This window comes from Saimiri boliviensis, chromosome 2 (assembly GCF_048565385.1).
Source record: "Saimiri boliviensis isolate mSaiBol1 chromosome 2, mSaiBol1.pri, whole genome shotgun sequence".
Taxonomy (NCBI): domain Eukaryota; kingdom Metazoa; phylum Chordata; class Mammalia; order Primates; family Cebidae; genus Saimiri; species Saimiri boliviensis.
In genome coordinates this window covers 190,709,075-190,731,242 of record NC_133450.1, presented here as the reverse complement: position 1 = coordinate 190,731,242, position 22,168 = coordinate 190,709,075, and the positions used below count along the sequence as shown (strand labels likewise).

The 22,168-nt window shown below is 38.5% G+C and overlaps 1 protein-coding gene across 1 annotated transcript in view; it reads right to left on the bottom strand.

Moving 5' to 3' along the window:
• TDRD7 (tudor domain containing 7) overlaps nt 1–22,168 on the bottom strand; it is an 84,574-nt gene that overhangs the window by 38,056 nt on the left and 24,350 nt on the right. The window contains exons 5-6 of the mRNA XM_003940065.4: nt 19,182–19,255; nt 16,303–16,520 (exon numbers count right to left, since the gene is read on the bottom strand). Of these exons, the coding sequence (XP_003940114.1) occupies nt 16,303–16,520; nt 19,182–19,255 (292 nt within the window). The remainder of the gene's footprint in view (nt 1–16,302; nt 16,521–19,181; nt 19,256–22,168) is intronic.

The window sequence follows — 22,168 nt, the reverse complement described above, 5'->3', positions numbered from 1 at the left end:
GAGGTCTCAGTTCTGCTACTTCGGTCTATATGTCTGTTTTGGTACCAGTACCATGTTGTTTTTGTTACTGTAGCCTTGTAGTATAGTCTGAAGTCTATATACTGGAGGCATTACACTATCTTTGTTCTTTTTGCTTAGGATTGTCTTGGATACATGGGGTCTTCTTTGATGTCGTATGAAATTTAAAATAGTTTTTTCTAATTCTGTGAAAAATGTCATTGGTAGTTTGATGAGAATAGCATTGAATCTATAAATTACTTTGGGCAGTACGGCCATTTTCACGATACTGATTTTTCCTATCCATGAAGACGTAATGTTTTTCCATTTGTTTGTGTCCTCTTTTATCTTCTTGAGCAGTGGTTTGCAGTTCTCTTCGAAGAGATCCTCCATGCCCCTTTTTTAGTGGTATTTTATTCTCTTTGTAGTGATTATGAATGGGAGTTCATTCATAATTTGGCTCTCCGCTTGCCTATTGTTGGTGTAAAGAAATGCTTGTGATTTTTGCATATTGATTTTGTATCCTAAGACTTTGCTGAAGTTGCTTATCAGTTCATGAAGTTTTTGGGCTGAGATGATGGGGTTTTCTAAATATAAAATCATGTCATCTGCAAACAGAGACAACTTAACTCTCTTCCTATTTGAATACCCTTTATTTCTTTCTCTTGCCTGATTGCTCTGGCCAGAACTTCCAATACTATGTTGACTAGGAGTGGTGAGAGAGAGCATCCTTGTCTTGTACCAGTTTTCAAAGGGAATGCTTCCAGCTTTTGCACATTCGGTATGATATTGGCTGTGGGTTTGTCATCAATAGCTCTTATTATTTTGAGATATGTTCCATCAATACATAATTTATTCAGAATTTTTAACACGAAGGATGTTGAATTTTGTCAAAGGCCTTTTCTGTGTCTACTAAGATAATCATGTGGTTTTTGTCTTTGGTTCTGTTTATGTATGGATTACGTTTACATGGATACGTTGAACCAGCCTTGCCTCTCAGGGATGAAGCCAACTTGATCTTGGTGGATAAGTTTTTTGATGTGCTGCTGGATTCAGTTTGCCAGTATTTCATTGAGGATTTTCTCATTGATTTTCATCAGAGATATTGGCCTGAAGTTTTCTTTGCTGTGTCTCTTCCCAGTTTTGGTATCAGGATGACGCTGGCTTCATAAAATGAGTTAGGGAGGAGTCCCTCCTTTTCAACTGTTTGGAATAATTTCAGAAGGAAGGGTAACAGCTCCTCTTTGTACTTCTGGTAGAATTCAACTGTGAATCCATCTGGTCCTAGGCTTTTTTTTTTTTTTTTGATTGGTAGGCTATTAGTTACTGCCTCATTTTCAGAGCTTGTTATTGGTCTATTCAGGGATTCGTCTCCTTTTTGGTTTAGTCTTGGTAGGTTGTATGGACTCAGGAATTTATCCATTTCTTCTAGATTTTCTAGTTTATTTGCACAGAGGTGTTTATAGTATTCTCTGACGGTACTTTGTATTTCTGTAGGATCAGTGGTGATGACCTTTTTATCATTTTTTTATTGTGTCAATTTGATACTTCTCTGTCTTATCAGTCTAGCTAGTGGTCTATTTTGTTAATTAAAAAAAAAAACAGCTCCTGGATTTGTTGATTTTTTTGGAGGGTTTTTCATATCTCCACCTCCTTCAATTCTTCTCTCATCTTAATTATTTCTTGTCTTATGCTAGCTTTTGGATTAGTTTGCTCTTGTCTCTGTAGCTCTTTTAATTGTGATGTTAGAGTGTCAATTTGAGCTCTTTCTAGCTTTCTGATGTGGGCACTTAGTGCTATAAATTTTCCTCAATGCTTTAGCTGTGTCTCAGAGATTCTGGTATATTGTCTCTTTGTTCTCACTGGTTTCAAAGAACTTCTTGGTTTCTGTCTTGACAAGTTTCATTATTTACCCAGGAGTCATTCAGGAGTAGGTTGTTCAATTTCCATGAAATTGTGTGGTTTTGAGTGAGTTTCTTCATCCTGAGGTTCTAATTTGATTGTACTGTGGTCTGAGAGACTGTTATAATTTCAGTTCTTCTGCATTTGCTGAGGAGCATTTTACTTTGAATTATGTGTTCAAGTTCAGAATCAGTGCTATGTGGTGCTGAGAAGAATGTATATTTTGTTGATTTGTGGTAGAGAGTTCTGTAAATGTTTATTAGGTCCACCTGATCCAGAGCTGAGTTCAAGTCCTGAATATCATTGTTAATTTTCTGTCTTGTTGATTTGTCTAATACTGACAGTGGGGTGTTAAAGTGTCCTACTATTATTGTGTGGGAGCCTAAGTCTCTTTGTAGGTCTTGTAAAACTTGTTTTATGAATCTGGGTGCTCCTGTATTGGGTACACATATATTTAGAATAGTTAGCTCTTCTTATTGAATTGTTCCTGTTATCATTATGTAATGCCCTTGTCTTTGTTTTGTTTTGTTTTGTTTTTTTGGTTTAAAGTCTGTTTTGTCAGAAACTAGGATTGCAATCCCTGGTTTCTTTGTTTGTTTGTTTGTTTTGGCTTTCCACTTGATTGGTAAAATTTCCTCCATCCCTTTATTTTGAGCCTATGTGTGCCTTTGCATGTAAGATGGGTCTCCTGAATATAGCACACCAATGGGTCTTGACTCCTTATCCAATTTGCCAGTCTGTGTCTTTTAATTGGGGCATTTAGCCTGTTTACATTTAAGGTTAATATTGTTATATGTGAATTTTATCCTGTCATCATGATGCTATTTGGTTATTTTGCACATTAGTTGATGCAGTTTCTTTATTGTGTCATTGGTCTTTATATTTTGGTGTGCTTTTGCAGTGGCTGGTACCAGTTTTTCCTCTCCATATTTAGTGCTTCTTTCAGGAGCTCTTTCAGGCCCTGCCCTGGTGGTAATGAAATCCCTCAGCATTTGCTTGTTTGGAAGGAATTTTATTTCTCCTTTGCTTATGAAGCTTAGTTTGGCTGGATGTGAAATTCTGGGTTGAAAATTCTTTTCTTTAAGAATGTTGAATATTGGCCCCCAATCTCTTCTGGCTTGTACAGTTTCTTCTGAGAGTTCCATTGTTAGTCTGATGGACTTCCCTTTGTAGGTGGACCTGGCTTTTCTCTCTGGCTGACCAGAGTTTTAAAAGTTGAACTTTATTTCAGCCTTGGAGAATCTGATGCTTACGTGTCTTAGGGTTGATCTTCTCGTGGAGTATCTTAATAGTGTTCTCTGTATTTCCAGAATTTGCATGTTAGGCCTATCTAGCTAGGTTAGGGAATTTCTCCTGGATAATATCCTGAAGTGTGTTTTCCTGCTTTTTTCTATTCTCCCCGTCTGGTACTCCAATCAATTGTAGGTTCAGTCTTTTTATGAAGTACCATATTTCTTGTAAGCTTTGTTCATTTCTTTTCATTCTTTTTTCTCTATTCTTGTCAGTATGTCTTATTTCAGTAAGGTGGTCTTCCAACTCTGATATCCTTTCTTCTGCTTGGTAGAGTCACCTGTTAATGCTTGCGTATGTTTCACAAAGTTCTTGTGCTGTGTTTTCCAGCTCCATCAGGTCATTTATGTTCCTCTCTAAACCGGTTATTCCAGTTAGCAATTTCTCTAACCTTTAATCAAGGTTTTTAGCTTCTTTGCATTGGGTTAGAACATGCTCCTTTAGCTCAGCATAGTTTCTTATTACCCATCTCCTAAAGCCTACTTCTGCCAATTTGACCATCTGATCCTCCATCTAGTTCTGCACCCTTGATGGAGAGCCACTGTGATCATTTGGAGCAGAAGAGGCATTTTGGCCTTTTGGGTTTTCAGCATTTTTTCATTGACTGTCATCTTCATGAGTTTGCCTAGTTTTGGTCTTTGAGGTTGCTGACCCTTGGATGGGGTTTTTGTGGGGCATCTTTTTTGTTGTTGTTGATGCAGTTGTTGTCACTTTCTGCTTGTTTTTCTTTCAATAGTCAGGTCCCTCTTTCGTAGGGCTGCTGCAGTTTACTAGGGGTTCACTTTGGGCTCTATTCATCTGATTTGTTCCTGTGCCTGGAGATGTCACTCAAGAAGGCTGGAGAACCATAAAGATGGGTACTTGTTCCTTCTTCTGGGACCTCTGACCTCTAGGGGCACCAACCTGATACCAGTAGGATGGCTCCTGTATAGGGTGTCTGACAATCCCTGTTGGGAGGGTCTCATCCAGTTGGGTGGCACAGGGAGCAGGACCCGTTTAATGAAGCACTTTGTCCCGTGGTGGAGGGGGTGTGCTTCACTGAGGGGAAACCCATTCATCTCAGCTGCCAGGATTCCTCAGAACTACCAGGAGGAGAGGCTAAGTCTGTTGGTCCATGGCCACCTCTCCAACTGGCTCAGGCCCAGGGAGAATCCAATCCTGTCCCTGAGCCTCAAGCTGGAGTTACTAGAGATCCTACAGGGAAGTCCCACCCAATAATGAAAGAAAGGGTTAGTTTAGGCCTGAAGAGGCACTCTGACCACAGACTGCCACAGCCAGTGTATTGGGCTATGGGGACAAGTCTTGGGATCAAGCCAGCCAGCCTCCCTGGCTCCAGCAGGGGAAAAGCACAGCCTAGAGTTATAGAAATGGGTACCCTCCTTCCCCTACCCAGGGAGCTTAGCATGTTAGGCAGTTTCTAGTCCCAGTGCTGGCTGCTGCTCCTCCCCAAAGCAGCTCAAGCAGCTTAGACAGCAGGCAGCTGCAGTCAGTGCTGGTCGCCCCTCCCCTCAGGAGTTCGATAGGCTTAAGCAGATTTCAGCTGAGAGGCTGTAAGACTCTGCATGATCCAGGGTTGGGACAGTAGGCCATGGTGGTGTGGGTTTGCGAGTGGAGATCTTCCAATCTATGGGTTGCACAGTTCTATGGAAAAAGTACATTTTCCCCAGCTAGGTAGCAAGCTCACTCACCACCTCCCTTGGCTGGTGGGAGGGAATTCCCCTTCCCCATGTGGTTCTCAGGTAAGCTGCTGCACCATACGTTCTTCCTTCTCTCTGTAACTCACGCCAGCCTTCTAGTCAACTTTTATGAGAAAACCTGGATACCTTGGTTGCTCATGAAGGATTCACCCACTTACTATGTTTTTATTGATGGGAGCCTCTAAAAGCTGCTGCTTCTTGTCAGCCATCTTGGCCCCATCCCCTGTTCCCTGCTCCATTATAATCTTCTGGGACCACTATCGTGTATACAGTCCATCATTGACCAAAACGTTGTTATGCAGCATTTGACTAATTTTAGATTTAGATGTGGTGGTTCTCTGTAGCCAAAGCCAGATGAGCCTGCAGAGACCACCTTAAAAACTTTTCTTCAGTTTTCACATAACCATCTCAATACTTTCTCTGAAGTGGATGGTAGAAGCTAATTTCAGTGGATTATAACCCATGTTATTTAAAATAACTTCCTAAGCCCCATCCCCCCACTGTTCACATAGTTTCTTCTAACCCAAAAGAAGGTATGGGGGTTCTTCAGCTTTATGATCTTTTTCTTTCCAAGGAGTGCACTGAGAATCTGGGATGCTTCAATGTTTAGTCTCCCCTGTCCCAGTACCAAAGCTGCCATTCCATCTGTGCCTTAGATGTGATCAGTGCCAATTACCTAATAACATACTTATCAAACCTCTAACGATGACCGCTGACATGACCAGCACAAGTTCTTCCAAATAGGAATTACTGTCTTAACAGAAGTTACGGACATTATGTCCACACTTGAGTGTCCACATTTGAATTGGTCCAGGGCAAGAGCAGAATTCCCATTTTTCTGGCTTTTATTCCAGAGTAATATTTAAAGATCATCTGGAGGTACTAAGCTTCCAGGGCTGTGTCTGCAGCTTTTAAGTCAAATTATGCCAGTCAGCCTATGAAGTGAATTTTTGACCAATAGGCCTGAATTTACAAAGTACCAACCATAGCCAAATAATCATCTGATTGGAAGGCAGGATTTTTTCCCTCAGTAGTTTTATAACATTTTTATTTTATAAAATAAAATAAAATAAAATTTTATAACAATTTTATAACATTAAAGTAGATAACTATATCCCACTCTAATGGCTAGTCCCTTGAAAAGTAAGCACTTCCCAGTCTTCAATGACTTTTTCTTTTATCTCAAAATGGTTGGTTAAGTGCCTAAATTCCATTTGTTCTCCAATGATTTGGCTTCTATACATTCAAAAAGCATTTACTAAGATTAAACATATACCTAACAAGGAACCGAACCTGACTCTACCTGGAGTTGATTCAGATATCCTTCAACACTTTATGCAAATATTCACAAATAAATTTAGTGACATGGAAAATATGCCTGGTCCACATACTTTATTCCAATCTTTGGGGTTTCTTTTCTTTCTTTCTCTCTCTCTCTCTGTCTCTTTTTTTTTTTTTTTTTTTTTTAAGACTGGGTCTTGTTCTGCTGCCTAGGCTAGAGTGCAGTGGTGCAATCTCAGCTCACTGCCACCTCCACCTCTGGGCTCAAGCGATCCTCCTGCCTTAGCCTTCTAAGTATTTTTGATTACAGGCATGAGCCACCATGCCTGGCCAGTTGAGGGATTTCTCAATTCAAAGGCAACAATTCATGAAACTCCTTTTAAAGTGAAAAAATATAATTTAAAGCAAATGTGATTCTTTTTCAGTTATGAGTATGGAAAACACAAACATGTTTTTCCTATTTTCTCATTCAACAACAATCATCAACACAGAAGACATGTGTGACCAAATGAGTGGGGGTCCCCCCATACCAATCAAGCAATCAGTTCTGCAGTGGATATCAGCTGAATTCTACCAATTTGGATTCTGACACTATCTACCAGGAGATAGTGTCAGATCCTACAGGTTGAGGATTCAGTCCCATAAGACTTGTCTCCTCTTCAGACACCAGTTATAAGCCTAGGCTTCTGGAACTTCGGACCAACTGGATCAAGTTAGGGTTCCCAAGACCCTCTCTTTAGTTTTAATTTGCTAGAGTGGCTCACAGAAATCAGGGAAACATGTTTACTGGCTTATTATAAAGATTATGGCTCAGTGCAGCAGCTCATACCTATAATCCAAGCACTTTGAGAGCCTGGGGCAGGAGGATCACTCACTTGAGGCTAATAGTTGAAGACCAGCCTGGGCAACCTAGTGAGAATCTCAACAATAACATTTTAAAAATCAGCTGGAAGTGGTAGTGCACACCTATAATCCCAGCATTTTGGAAGGCTGGGATGGGAGGACTGCTTGAGCCCAGGATTTCCAAGCTGCAGTGAGTATGATGGTACCACTGCACTCCAGCTTAAGGGACAGAGCAAAACCTGTCCCTAAAAAAAAAAAAAAAAAAAAAAAATACCAATGAAGAGATGCTTAGTGTGAGGTATGCTGGAAGGGGTGTGGGGCTTCCATGCCCTCTCTGCTACCCTACAGGAAGCTCCATGTGTTCTGCTATCTGGAAGCTTTTCTCCTGCTTTGGGTTTTTATGGAGGCATCATTCCACAGGCACGATTGATTAAATCATTGGCCACTGGTGATCAACCTAACCTTTAGGCCCTCTACCCTCCCCAGAGATTGTTTGGAGCTGAAAGTCCCAAGTCTCCAATCATGTCTTGGTCATTCTGGTGAACAGCCCCATCCTTAAGCTACTAAGGGTTTCAAGTCATCACTCATTTAAAAAAAAAAAAAAAAGACATTACTTTGGAGAGTCACTTTGAATTTTAGGAATTGTATGCCAGAAAACAGGGAAGGCCAAATATGTATTTTACAATACCACCTGGCTCAAACTCTTTAAATTTTCATATGGATAGAAATTTGCTTTTCCTGGGCATTCTACTGTGATCACCATCTGTCACCTACAAAAAGTGACATCTCTTTTTAATTTTCTGGCAAATAGGTTTAGGAAAGAGACCTACCACTATATTTATCCCACAAGAACCTTCCTACAAATAAAGAATTGCTATAATGTGAGTTACAGTGTAGCGTCCATTCTTTACTGGGCTCTGGTGCATCTGACAAGACTTATGTGTTCATCTCCTGCCTCATCCCCCAAGACAGAACAGCCATCTTCTGGTCTTCACAAATGACCAAGGCAAGCCAATATCTACTTGAAACATGGCTTTTATTATTTCCTTAGTGTGATAATCAACTGCTAACCACTTCAGGTAGATCTCTCAAGAGGGAGCTTTCATGGCGTTTAGTTCCTTTAGTTCACCTGATTCAGGCATATACCTGAGGAGGGAGTCAAAGGCCTCCTCTACTGTGGGAGAAGACTCAGGACCATACTCCTACCCTCTTTATGTTTTCTTTTGTTTTGTGGTTCTGTATTTTTTCTTTGGCTCTGAATGTCCACCCAAAAAACCCATCAGTCCAACGACTGGGAACTAGCATGACCTGTAACTCCACACACCACATGTACACTTCCACCCCCACCTCCAAAAGGAGAGACAAGTAACATAGGAGATGAACTCCCTACACCATGGAGTCAAGCCACTTCCTTTGCCGATCACCAGAAGATACTGAATCTAATATACTTTAAACTTTCTATTCCTGTAAGTCCATTATAATGAGCTTGATTTCTGTCTCATTTGGAATCACAATTTGAATGAGACACTTCTCTCACACCCCTCTGGGTTCCTTTAAGTTTGGAGAGGACAAACTACGCTTGGCAGATGTGAGGCTGTGATACTGTGAAATATATATTTGGTCTTCTTTCTTTCTCCGTTTCCTAAATACAATTCCGAAAATCTTTGGAATCTCCAAAGAGCTTGTCTCTTTGTATGCCAATACTGACTGACAACTTCAGGGTGGGGCTGGTTATCAGAAAGACCAAGGCAGATTAGAGGGTTGCAACTTTTGATTCCACTACTCAACTTCCAGGGAGGGAAGAGGCACTGAAGGTCAAGCTAATCATCAATGGCCAACGGTTTAATCAACCATGCCTGTGTAATGACACCTCCCTAAAAACCCCTGAGGACAGGTTTGGAGAGCTGCCTGGAGGGTGGCAGGCCCAGGGGGGGGCATGGAAGCTCCATGCTGTTTCCCCCATTTATGCATGTCCTCATCTGTACCCTCGGTAATATCCTTTGTAATAAACCAGTAAATAGAAGTTAACTGTTTGCCTGAGTTCTGCAAGCCACTCCAACAAATTAATCAAACCCAAAGAGGAGGTTTTGGGAACCCCAACTTGAAGCTGGTCAGTCAGAAGTTCTGGAGGCCTAGATCTGCACGACTGGTGTATATGTCAAGCAGCAGCAGTTCTGGGGATTGAGCCTTCACCCTGTGGGATCTGATGCTATCTTCAGGTGGATAGTGTTGGTATTAAATTAGAGGACACTCGGCTAGTATCTGCTGCTTGGTGTGTGTGGGGAAACACGCACATTTGGCCACAGAGGCCTTCTGTGTTGATTGCTGTGGTGTGAGAGCAGAAGAAAAACATGGTTTGAGTGTTTTTCTGAAACAGGCCCAAAAACTTAGAACATGAATTTCTTCAGGAGTCTGTTTGTTCAAACAAATAAAAGTCTTCATTCTACATGTCTAGAAACTTGCTTCTCCTGAATTCTAAAAGGTCTTTACTTCTTTCTTTCAAGTTTTACCTGAGCTGTAAACTTAAAAGTTCTTGAAGCCAAGCTCCTTTGAGTTTACGAAGGCTCACCTGCTAATTCTATAGCATGGACTTCTGGGGTAAGTTTATTCTTTCTTCTGGAGTTAGAATATTCTTTAGGCTTCTATAACAGAATTGGTATTGTCCAATTAAATCAAGCTTTCAAAAGCATTTGTATGGGCACAGTTTTGTTTCCACAGGGTAGCAGTCCTTTTTGTTGAAGCTTTAAATTGAGTTCTAAATTTCATTTTATATGATTACCACCCAATACAAACCTGGGACAGTACAGCAAAATTACATTTACCTAGAGACCTGCTTTCTATCACTCCAAGCATTAATAATGATTAGAGCTCAAAATGAACCAAAAACAACAAAGAAAAACTAAATTTAAAAAATCCAATTTTAAAACTTGATTTTAGTAGTGTTCAAAAGATCCCTGAGTGCCTAGCAACAACTAAAACATCGAAGTCACTGACCAGAAGCTTGCACCAAATGATCAGCCAGTTCACAGAAAGGTTGACCAGCCTTAAGAGGTAGCCTTTTCATGCCAAAGCTAAAAAGCGCTGGAAAAGTCAGACAACTGAGAAAGAGATAGGGTAATGGTCCCCAATGGCATCACTGAGTCACAATGCAGACATACTGATCAGGACAGACATGAAGCATGTAAGGGCAGCCGGTGTGGTGTACCCTGTATGCAGGAGCTAAACCCATCAATCCACTGTTCCGTATCACCTACAACCACAACCATCTCTGCTAGAATATACTGATGCTAGTAATGATAAGCCCAAGATACTCAGAGAAGGTTACAGTTTTTCAGTCAATTCTCTTTGAGAAAGCAAAGGTTTTGTGACATATTCCACAGAGACTTAATCAAAGGTAAAGGTAAAAAGATCCTTGTAGAGGGTAACCCTTGACTGTTGACAAACCATCTACTCAGAGAAACTCTTCTCCACCAACTTAGATGAATCATTTTATAGACTCTATGTACTTCAAGGTCAACACTCTCGCTCACTCCCACCCATTTAACTAGAAAAGACCTTTTACTGATGCTGTCTTTAGATACACATTGCAACTATTTATATTAGGATAAACTTCAAGTGATTTTCCTTTAGCATGGCCTGAGGTTTGGCCTTTTGGTCATGTTCCTTCAGGAAGATAATGGAGTCTTCTCCTAGTCAAACACGTGCAGAGCTTTTTGGAAGGCTGTTGGCCAGTGGCTGTGGTTTTCAAGGTGCATTGGATACGTTCCTTGCTCTCATGTTCCTTGCTCTTTCTACTTCTGCCAGGAGTTGGGGCAGGTGCTAGAAGAGTAGGAGGTCTGGAATCTATTCATGGATTGTTAAGACGTCAGGAACTTTCTTCCACTTGGAGTTTATTTTGACTTCATTTCATCCGCAGCTCTTTATTTCAAGTTAAAGTTTTGTGTTTCCCTCTTTAGCTTTTCCTGTTTGTATTCAGTTCCTTCACAGAGCTTGTTGGGCATGTCCCTGGTTGAGCAGTGGGGTTTGGCCTGCTTTAAACTGGGGTGCCTCTCAAAAATTAACTGCTGGCATTGCTATTTAGAATATATTCAATACACAGAGTATATTCAATACTATTAAGCCTGAGGATATTCACTGCTGTTTATGTTTCACATCCTTAGAAATTCATGTGGTTTGTTTTTATCCCAGAAGTTCCTGGCTTTTTAAAAAGTCATTTTACATTGGCTGAGAGGTGCTTTATTATCTTATACAATTAATTACCATAATTAAAGTTAAGTTAGATTCCTGAACATTACAAAATATAAAAATATCTCTACATAAGTGACAGAAACTTTTGCCTCCTTTGATATTAGAGAAATTGCTATATTGATGCAATTCAGAATTTTAAGAATTTTTGAGTCTGCAGGATTAGCTAGGAAACAAAGCTCAGTGATTTCTAATGAATAGGAAAATGATACATAATAAAAACAGATTAACAGTAAAACATCCTTGTACAAGCTATGAATAATTAGTGTAATTAGGCAGTTTTTCCTCATTCACAACATTTTATGTTCTATCATTTTGTCATTCAGAAAATGTTTTATAATTAAGGCTTGGTGTGCCTCCAGCCCGGCTTAGAATGTTTCCCAGCTACCTGTCAGTTGCCTACTAGTAGGTCTTGGTGCTACTGACAGAATCTCTCCTCAGCCAAGTCCATCTAGTTCTGTATACCAATGAGCTCTTCAGCTCTCTAACAGCTTCAGGAAAGACATGGGAGACAGATATTCTGGCTAAAGTAAGAACAGAGAGGTTTCTTTATCCATTTCAGAGACTAGAAAATTTCAACAAAATCTCTGGTGTTCAGCAGTCATTGCTGCAAAATTTGGATTTTTTTAAAGACAGGTCTTATGCTGTCACCCAGACTGGAGTGCAGTGGTGCTGTCATAGCTCTGCAACCTTGAATTTCTGAGCCCAAGCAATCCTCCCAACTCAGCCTCCTGAGTAGATGGAACTATAGGCATGCATCACCATGCCCAGCTCATTTTTTTAAATTATTTTTTTGTAGAGACAGAGCCTTGATATGTTGCCCAGGCTGGCCTCAAACTCCTCACCTCAAGCAATTCTCCTGCCTTGACCTCCCAAAGTGCTGGGATTACAGGCATGAGCCAATCAATGTGCCTGACCAAGATTTGTAATTTTACTAGAAATCATAGTCAGCCAGAGACCATGGATCCTGGGTGACCTCAAGGCTCAGACCTGCTGCGTTTCCACCAAATGGTGACTCCTTAATGAAGTGACCTGGCCTCTGCCTGCTTCTTCAGCTTCATCATGAGCCATTCTGTTCTTACTTAATTTCCTTCAGCTTCCTGAAAACACTATGCTTTTCTATCTCAGGGCTTTGGCACAATCTTTCTTTTGTCTGAGGTGCTTTTTTCCTCCCTCTTTACCTAACTCACACTAACCTGTCAGGTTTTAGTTTACCAGCCACCTCATCTGGAAGCTTTGTTTGACTCATCAGACATACAGTCTCCTGTGTAGACATTCCCTCAGCGTCCTGTACTTCTCCTTCATAAGCACTGCAGGCTTATCATTATTTGCTCAATGTTTATTTTCCCCATCGGACAGAAAGTTCCATGAGGGCAATGTCTTTCTTGTTTACTGTTTTATCCCTAACACCCAGGTCAGTAGAACATAGAAGTATTTTACAAATACCAGTCAAATACAACAGTTAAACAAGAACACTATTAACAAGACCACTGCTCTAGAACAGCCAAGAGGTGCTGCTGTCCTCCCAGGACCCAATAGGAACTCTTAGAGTGCAGTGCCCTTGGTCTGTAGGCTTACTGTTTTGGCATTTTTGCCTTTTCAAGACAGTTGTCTATGAATACCTTGGAGCTGGCTCATCATTGTGAATAACTCTGTGTTCTCCCTAGCTTTGAAAACTCTCTGTACACATTTGCTATTGGACAGACCCAAAAGGTTAAGGACAACAGAATCAAAGCATCCTTCTGCCTGCATCAAAATGTCTTCCAATATCCATGTGCAGTGGCTTACAGCATACTAACTAGAACCTCCCTGAAGGTAAAATTTCAAAGCTGCTATTTGGTCCCTGAAGCTAATGCTGTGCATTCTGATATTCAAATGAAAATTCCTGTAAGTAGTAATCTCTGGGTGGTAGAACGATGAATGATTTTTATTTCTTTTATAACTTTATTTCTCAATCTTTTAACATAGAATATTTTATATGATTGGAGGAAAAAACTCTTTTTTTAAAAAGAAAAACACTGCACTTAGATTTCTTCTTTAGTTACATGACAAATCATATATATAGAGAGATACCCATTACCAAGTTCTTTCTTATCATAAACTTTTTGCACTGCCCTGAGACTGTCTAATCTTGCTTGTAGTAGTAATATTTGCCCTAGGCATGGTATCAGTGTTTCTGCTTTGCACCAAAGTGAAAAGAAGAAGTTACAATAAGGGGGAAAATAACCATTGTATAAAACTGTTTAAAAACCACCATGGATTAACTGACTAAAACTGTTTAACAACAGTCTGCTAAAAAATATTCAGAGGTTAGACAGTTTTGAAAGATATCAATAGACATCATTACGACTGGTGTCTTCTGGCATCCTACTTCACTAAGCAAATTACCATAACCTATTAATTGGCATTGATTACATCTGAACAAAGGTAATAGGCAAAATAAATAGATCTAAAAGGTAGATTGTGTGTCTGCTTCTGACCCTCACTGCTTGGACAGAATATAATTATGCAATAAAAGATGAATTAAAGTGCTATAAAAAGTAACCAAAAAAAAGTTGTTTTAGCACCAGAGATCTAGTAGAAAATTATTCATTTTAGGTAAAGTTTTTAACATCAAAGAGATATATACTCTCTTACCTACAATCCTAGCAAGAGAAATTCTAGAACTGTGAAGGCATGTAGAGTAGCAAAGATAAAAATTTCCCAAAAAGGTCATAATAAAGCTACACAAATATTAGTAATTACCATGGAATACAAAATAACCAGAAACACATTACATTAAGAAGAACCAGTGAAGTATATTTAAAAATTTTTTAGTCTAAAGAAGACTTATCAAAACTTAATAATGAGTTATATATGTATTTTGATGATTTAAAAAAGGTTCTAAGTTTTATATAAAACTTGCTATGGAGTGCAAATACCCATGTAACAAACCTGCACATGTATCCTCTATATCTAAAATAAAGTTGAAATAAAAAAATTCATAAAGTTCTATGGATTTAAACCAAAAAGGGGCCACATGCATTTCAAGAAGGGGCTACACGTCCTGAACCTTCAAACTGAACAGCCTAATGAGACTTCCTCAAAAGTCTCCTCTAGTACAGGAAAGTCTAAGAAGGTACCTCAATGTCATTAAACCTAAATTGAGTGAAAAAAATTCTTTCCAGAATGGAATAAAAATGGAGTGAATGGAAAAGCAATGCTGAAAATTTCCATTAGGAGAACAAACCCTACATTCCACATAAATCAGAGGTAACATTCCTAGGAACATTAAGTGTTCTTGAGCGTATTAGAAGGGAAACAGAGCCATATTTCCAGAGTTTAACATTCCTTCTTATTTTCCCATCTTATTCTCACTGTATATTCTAACATTTGCCACACTGTCCTAATCCTTTTTTTCCCTATTTCCCTCACTAAACTCTTAAGTGTCTTCGTTACCTTTGTTCTTAACGCTTAAAGCAGAAATCGGCACATGCAGGTGCACAGTGAATGGTATATGAGAAAATGGGATGGATGGACGAATTAATGACACTTGCCTCTAAGAGGCCATGGTGGCTCACGCCTGTAATCACAGCACTTTGGGAAGCCGAGGTGAGGTCAGGCATTTGAGAGCAGCCTGGCCGACATGGTGAAATCCCGTCTCTACTAAAAATATAAAAATTAGCCAGGCATAGTGGCTCCTGCCCATTTACTCGAGAAGCTGAGGCAAGAGAATCACTTGAACCCTGGAAGCAGAGTTTGCAGTGAGCTGAGATCACTCCACTGCACTCCAGCCTGGGTGACAAGAGTGAAACTCTGTCTCAAAAAACAAAACAAACAAAAAACCCATGTGCTTATAAAAGAGGGAATGTCCTACACTGCCCAATAGGCTTGGGGGCCAAAATCTATGTGAAAGAAATGAAAGCCCTCCATCAAAGCATACAGAATTCTCAAGCATATTTAATTCTACAAGCCTAGAAGCATTGTGTAGCTGTTAATGCTACCATTTAAAAGTTATATTTTAAATATATTTCAGGTAGGCAAAAACATTAAGAAACATCTAAAAGTTAGTTACTTTGGTGTAGGAATTCAGCTGTCTCTATCTCTGGCTGAACTAAGATTTTTAAGGAACTGTGCTGTTCCGCGTCGCTGGGAGCGGTGGCTCAAGCCTGTAATCCCAGCACTTTGGGAGGCCGAGGCGGGTGGATCACAAGGTCAGGAGATCGAGACCATACTGGTCAACATGGTGAAACCCCATCTCTACTAAAAATACAAAAAATTAGCTGGGCATGGTGGCACGTGCCTGTAATCCCAGCTACTCGGGAGGCTGAGACAGGAGAATTGCCTGAGCCCAGGAGGCGGAGGTTGCGGTGAGCCGAGATCACGCCATTGCACTCCAGCCTGGGTAACAAGAGCGAAACTCAGTCTCAAAAAAAAAAAAAAAGAAAAAGAAATTGTGCTGTTCCATAATCTTACAATCAGACTTTCAAGTAGGAATAGAAATGGAAATTGATAAATCATTTTTAATTTTCTTTTTTCTAATTTCCAATTTTCTCTCTAAAGATGGCTTGTGAAAGTTTAATATGAACACTATATTAATTTTGAAACAAAAATTAAGAACTCTTTATAAAATTAGTCAAAATAACTACAATTTGCTTAGGTAAAGTCTTTAAAAATGCTCAAGACTAAGCATATAAACTTTGAGGCTAATGCAACAATTATTCCCAATAAGTTCAGGTTATTAAAATGGCAAAGTTATCAGTGTTTACTGGTAACAGTTCGAGCATCATAAAATGGTTTAGATATTATCACATATTAAATACATTTTTAAAATGATATTAAACAACATACATAAAAATAGCAATTACAACATAGGAGAGCCTTCAACTTTGACATAGTTCTATAAATAAGAACTGACATATGTTAATCTTAAGAGATAAAGATTAATGAAGTAACATATGTAAAGTGCTTTGTGTTCCGCGGATAAAAGGTGATATGCCTAATAATTCAAGATCTCAAAGTTGGGCAGGGAGGAGGTATCAGAAGGGAGGAATAAGGAAAAACATACCGTGCAAATATGAGGCCAGTGTTCAAATTGTTGTAAAATTCCTTGATTGAGGTCTTCTTTATATAACTCTTTGTAAAAATGTGGAAGCTTAGATATCCAAATGCCATTGTTATGCTTGTTTAGTATTTCCTTTATGCGGTTTTGAACCTCATCCATTTTATAAGTGTGAGACGCAGGAGGCGTGACATTGGGTTTTTCAACAGTCTGATTTAAATTATCTTTAAATCAAGAAAATAATAGAATTAACCAAAATGCTTAACATTTTAGATTATCCCCATTACCTAATATTTGCATTTCAGGTTTTGCTATACTGTGGGCTTGTGGCAACCAAAGGACTTAGAAGGGGAGCAGGATTAGGCAGAGCAACACCATGACAACCTCATTCTAAGTTTTAACCCTGAAATAACCAGCAGTGTTTCTTGTGGGTCAAGAAACATCCAAAAAGGGAACCTAGCCCCTTTATTTTGCAAGGATGCTTCATAGTTTAAGTTTAAACATCAAGATGATCTTGCTACGTAAAGAATGATTAAATTATTTAACCAACCATTTTCTACCTGCTAAAGAAGATGACATTTTGGATATTAGCTTATAGGTAATATTGAATTTAAAGCTATATTCCACAAAACATAGGAATAATGCCTTAATAGTAAGATCAAGTAATTTTTGATCTTATACAAGATTTTTATAGAAGATACAAAATTGCTTGAGTCTGAATATTATGATCTATTTTCACCTTTATTAATGGAAAACAAATAATTTAGCAATACACAAAAGTTAAAAAAATTGATCCATCTACAAGAATCATCATCCTAGCCTCAGTTTATAAACATGAATAAAAGGTTTGGAACTTTTATTTCCCCAACATTAATCATTTATCTGTCATAAGTATATATTTATAAAGTTTTGGCTTTATAGCTCTTTTACATTTCGTTTTTATTTAAAACTTAGAATGCAAGAGTTAATAATATCCTCAGACAATAAAAAAAATCCGAGTGTTTACTATAGCTGATAGTCCTGGAATTTAAAGAAATATGAAATGTATTCCAAATCTCTAGGAAATTTCACTGAGATACAGATCTGAGTATATTAAACATTACCATCTGTACACAAAATATATGCATATTTAAATCAGATAATATCTCTGCTGGGATTCAGTAATTTTTATTTTAATTTGCAGGTAGAGCCGGGCACGGTGGCTCAAGCCTGTAATCCCAGCACTTTGGGAGGCCGAGGCGGGTGGATCACGAGGTTGAGAGATCGAGACCATCCTGGTCAACATGGTGAAACCCCGTCTCTACTAAAAATACAAAAAATTAGCTGGGCATGGTGGCACGTGCCTGTAATCCCAGCTACTCAGGAGGCTGAGGCAGGAGAATTCCCTGAACCCAGGAGGCAGAGGTTGCGGTGAGCCGAGATCGCGCCATTGCACTCCAGCCTGGGTAACAAGAGCGAAACTCCGTCTCAAAAAAAAAAAAAAAAAAAAATTTGCAGGTAGAGCGAGTCTGATTTGGGAATGCTGGCTTTGAGAATGCCAGGAAGCCCAGGGTGAGCTATTCCTTGAGGATGCTTGGACACTGACTCTGCTTTTCCACCAAAGGGCAAGATCTGGCCTTACCAAGTCTTAGATTGGCACAGAGAAGAGAAGGCTCCAATATATCCATATATATTTCCTATTAAGGGTATACCTAATTTATTTAAGTTCTTCCCAAATAATCATTATAAATGGACTGGGAAGAAGGAAAAAAGATTAAGTTTCTCGTAACTGGGCAGACCCTCCCATAATGAAAGAGTGTCAGCAGCTGACCCACAGTTGTGTCTGCAAATGCACTTGCTCTGTGGGGCCACTGGGGTCATCTAAGTGCCTGCACCTCTTGTTAAACAGATTAAAGAAGTAACGGAGGCGTCCATCAGGTAGGAGAGTTTGTGTATATATGTGTGCATATCAGCTCTGCCAGGTGAATTGCAATCCTCCTGAAATAAATCCTCCTGTTTCTGTAGAAATAGCTTATACTAATTTAAGCTTCTAAAAGGATATTCAACTTTACCAAGTAGTCATGTTTCAGAAAATGCCTATGTTAAAATAATTCGTGTAAAGAGAAATCATATTGTTTAATTTCCATTAAGAAATACTGGAGATGTGTTTTTACAAAAAAAAAAAAAGCGTTTCAACTCAGACTCACACTTAAAGAAACAAATAATGTAAAATCACATTTACATTTCACATACAATAAGCATTGATATGAAAACACTGTTTCCCTAGGTGGGTCTATGAGCAGGGGATTTACACATTGGTTGGAGAAGAAAAGGCAACGAGTGATTGCATTTCTAAACTTCAGATTCTTTGACTTATACTAGGTTTCCTATTGTTTTCTTAACAGCCAACTTGGATTCTATAACCCAAAGAATTATTTATATTCATATTTAGATGATTAGTGGTTACTACACACAGTTTAGGGTGCTAGCTTTTAAGTGGTGGAGTATCTGAAACTCTTTTATAAATGTAAGTCCCATATTTATGTACTTTTAAACTAGAGCAGATGTTTCCTTTATGTGAGGCCTCGGCCTCCAAAATCTCAGGGGTATACCCCTAAGAGATGAGAGGGTAAGGAACACAAGCATCTCTGCAGGCCACACACGGAGGTGACATAGAGTAGGGCTGGGGTGAGGAAGGCCTCAAGTCAGTATGATAATGACATCCTTGGGAGGTACTATTTTCTCTTAAGATCATTTCAATTCATAGCGTAAAGAAATTCGGAAAGAAGGGAGAAGAGATATATTCCAAGCAGGAGAAAGTGAGTGCAAATGTCAAAAGCTATCCCTAGATATGTTTCTTGGCTTCAGAAGCCAATATGTATCTCAAAAATGTTTAGAAAACATACCACTCATTTCCTTAGCAGAGGTTCTCGAGAGATGCATCTGCAAAGGTGGTTGAAGGAACGCCTTTGGGTTAAACCTAAGGTATTAAAAAACAAAAGGTAAAATAAATGTAAATAACAAAGTCTACACCAAGTTTTAAACACTATACTTTTCACTTAAAGTTTTGGTGGCATTTAACAGCAAAACAAGTCATTAAAATAATCCAAAATCAGAAAAAATAAAAATAAAACCTGGCATCATCTTTCATAGTTCATATTCACTCAGAGAAAAGTATGTTAAAAAGCTAAATTTAAACAGGTCTTTGAAAGTCTCTTTCAAAACTTGGATGTCAGAATTCCACTTAATCACTTATAAGAAACTGGCAAAACAAAATATAGAAAACGATGCAAAAATAAACAGCTGGAAACAAAACATTTCGGAATATAACCAAAAAATGAAGGAGTTATATCACCAGATACTGAAATGCACTATGAAGTTACAACATTTAAAATAGTTGCACAGATAAGTAAAATGGTAGAGTACTTAGAAACCTGCAATTTGCATTATATCTTGGTACATAATCAAAGTGGCATATCAAAACAGACAGGTGAGGAACTGATCAAGCAAGTATTTGAAAAAAAGAAACAAATCCCTATCTCATACCCTCACCAAAATAATTCTTATGTAAATTATGCTGGATATAGGTAGGAAGATTTTTCCAAATATGAAGACAAAGAAATAAACCATGCACACAGCACTTATATTCATGTCTGTTTCCCACACTAGACTCAAAGTGTCTTAATCGTTTGTGTTCCCAAGTGCCTGGGGCAGTACTTGATACATGCAAGGCAAAGTGAATTTTATAAGAATGACTGAATGAATCACGACTGAATGAATCAATGACTAAAACCTGCCCAGCAGTGGGTATGGGACTATAGTAGGTGACAGTGACACAGTACACACATCTGCTAGTTTTTGAATAGTATAAAATAGTCTAAAAATTAGATCAATTCTTTGAAATGAAGCATATTTTCTTATAATATTTCAATTCTAAAAGAAATGATTAGATTCTAGGCTACCAATAAAAGCTTACTTGGCGTATGCAATTATAATGCCATCAGATTTGTATATTAATGTATCTCTTAATAACAGAAGATGCCCAAAACATATCCAACTCCTACTTTTGCAGAACTGGTAGGGAAGTAGTACTCCTTCCCCTGCACAAGTCCCAAAAATGTAAACTGGAAACTTCCGCTGCTTTAAGTGCACATCAAAGGCTCCAGTAGAAGGTAGAGGGATATAAGTAAAGAGTGAGAGTACACAGAAACTATGGAAGGGACTGCTGTGGTTCAACCAACAGGTCTACTGGAGAAAAAAGAAAAAGTGTATATAGCAAAAGAAAGCCCTTCAAAGGAAACTGCAGGGACGCATGCAAAACAAACATAATAAAATAAGATGACAGAGGTCCAAGTAGTTTTCTAACAATAAGAATAAAATACATTGTTTTTTAAAAAGACAAAGAATTAGTCTGGTCCAGAAAAAACCTTCCAAATCTAAACACATATTGTTTATTAGAGACACATTTATAGCCTATAAATATTTAAAACATACTATGTGCCAGACATCGTGTCAGACAGTAACTGTCAACGATCAGCAAGATAAACATGCCCTATTCTCAGGGACTATACGGTATAGTTGAGAAATGAACCATGGTAAGCAGGTACTGAGATACCCCCAAAGATTCTTCCTCCAGATATTCAGTCTTGTGTAATCCCTTCTTCTTGAGCAACCTGCTTTTAGTCAATACAAGACTTCAAGGTTGAAAAGATCACAAATAACTAGATTACAAAAGATTCTAATTTCAACTTTGCTAGCATAATCTCTCCTTTGTTGCTTTGATAAAGCAAATGGTTATGTTGGGAAGAAGCATGTGGCAAGGAACTGAAGATGGTCTTTGGCCAACAGCTACCTAGGGACTAAGGAACAACCCATAAGGAAGTACATTGTGCCAACAACCATGTGAGTAGGACTGAAAGCAGATTTGTCTTTAGCTGAGCCTTCAGGTAAGACCCCAGCCATGGCTGACACCTTGACAGCAGCCTCATGAGAGACTCTAAAGCAGAGGACCCAGCTTGACCTTGTCTTCCTTCCCAACCCATAGAAACTATAAGGTAAGAAAATGTGTCTTGTTGTAAGCTAATAATTTTGTGGTAATCTGTTTAGACAACAACAGATAATGCATTGGCAAAATCTAAGCAAAGTCTACTAAGTGTTATGATTCATAAGGGCAGTAGGTATATTAAAAGCACACAATGGAACTAATAGACCAAATTAAGAGACAGAGAGAGGAGGAAGTAGAGAGTAAAGGTTATTAGCACTTACTATGAAGGTATAATAATCTGAATAGCTTGGAACTGGAGAATAGAGAGGTAATCAATGATTCTGAAAGAAAGTCCAGGAAGTGAATCATATGTTTATAAGGCTTTAGTACTGGTAAAGATAGAATCAAACCGGCAGGAAAAAAAAGGATTGTGTAGTAACTTGTATAGGACATCTGGATAATAAAAAAGGATTCCAACTCTCACACTATACAATAAAATAAATTCTGGATGAATTAAAGACTAAAATTTGAAAAATGAAGCCATAACAATTACAAAAGAAAACAGAAAACACGTTACATAACACTGGGTGTAAATGCTTTTCTAAGCATAATACCTAAAAGCAGAAGCCACACAGTAAAAGATTGATAGCTGTAAGCAAGTAAAATTTTAGTTTTAGTATACAAAAATACAATAATTAAACAAACTGAGAAAACACTGTCAAGATATTACAGACAAAGGGCCAACTTCTTTAATTTATGAACACTTTTAAATGTTAGAAAGAAAAGGGCCAACAGAAAAATTATGCAAAGGACAAAGACATGTAATTCATATAAGACCTAAAATGGGCTAATAAATATATGACAAAAATGTAACTTCCCTAAGACTCAGAATCAAGGAAATAAAAATTA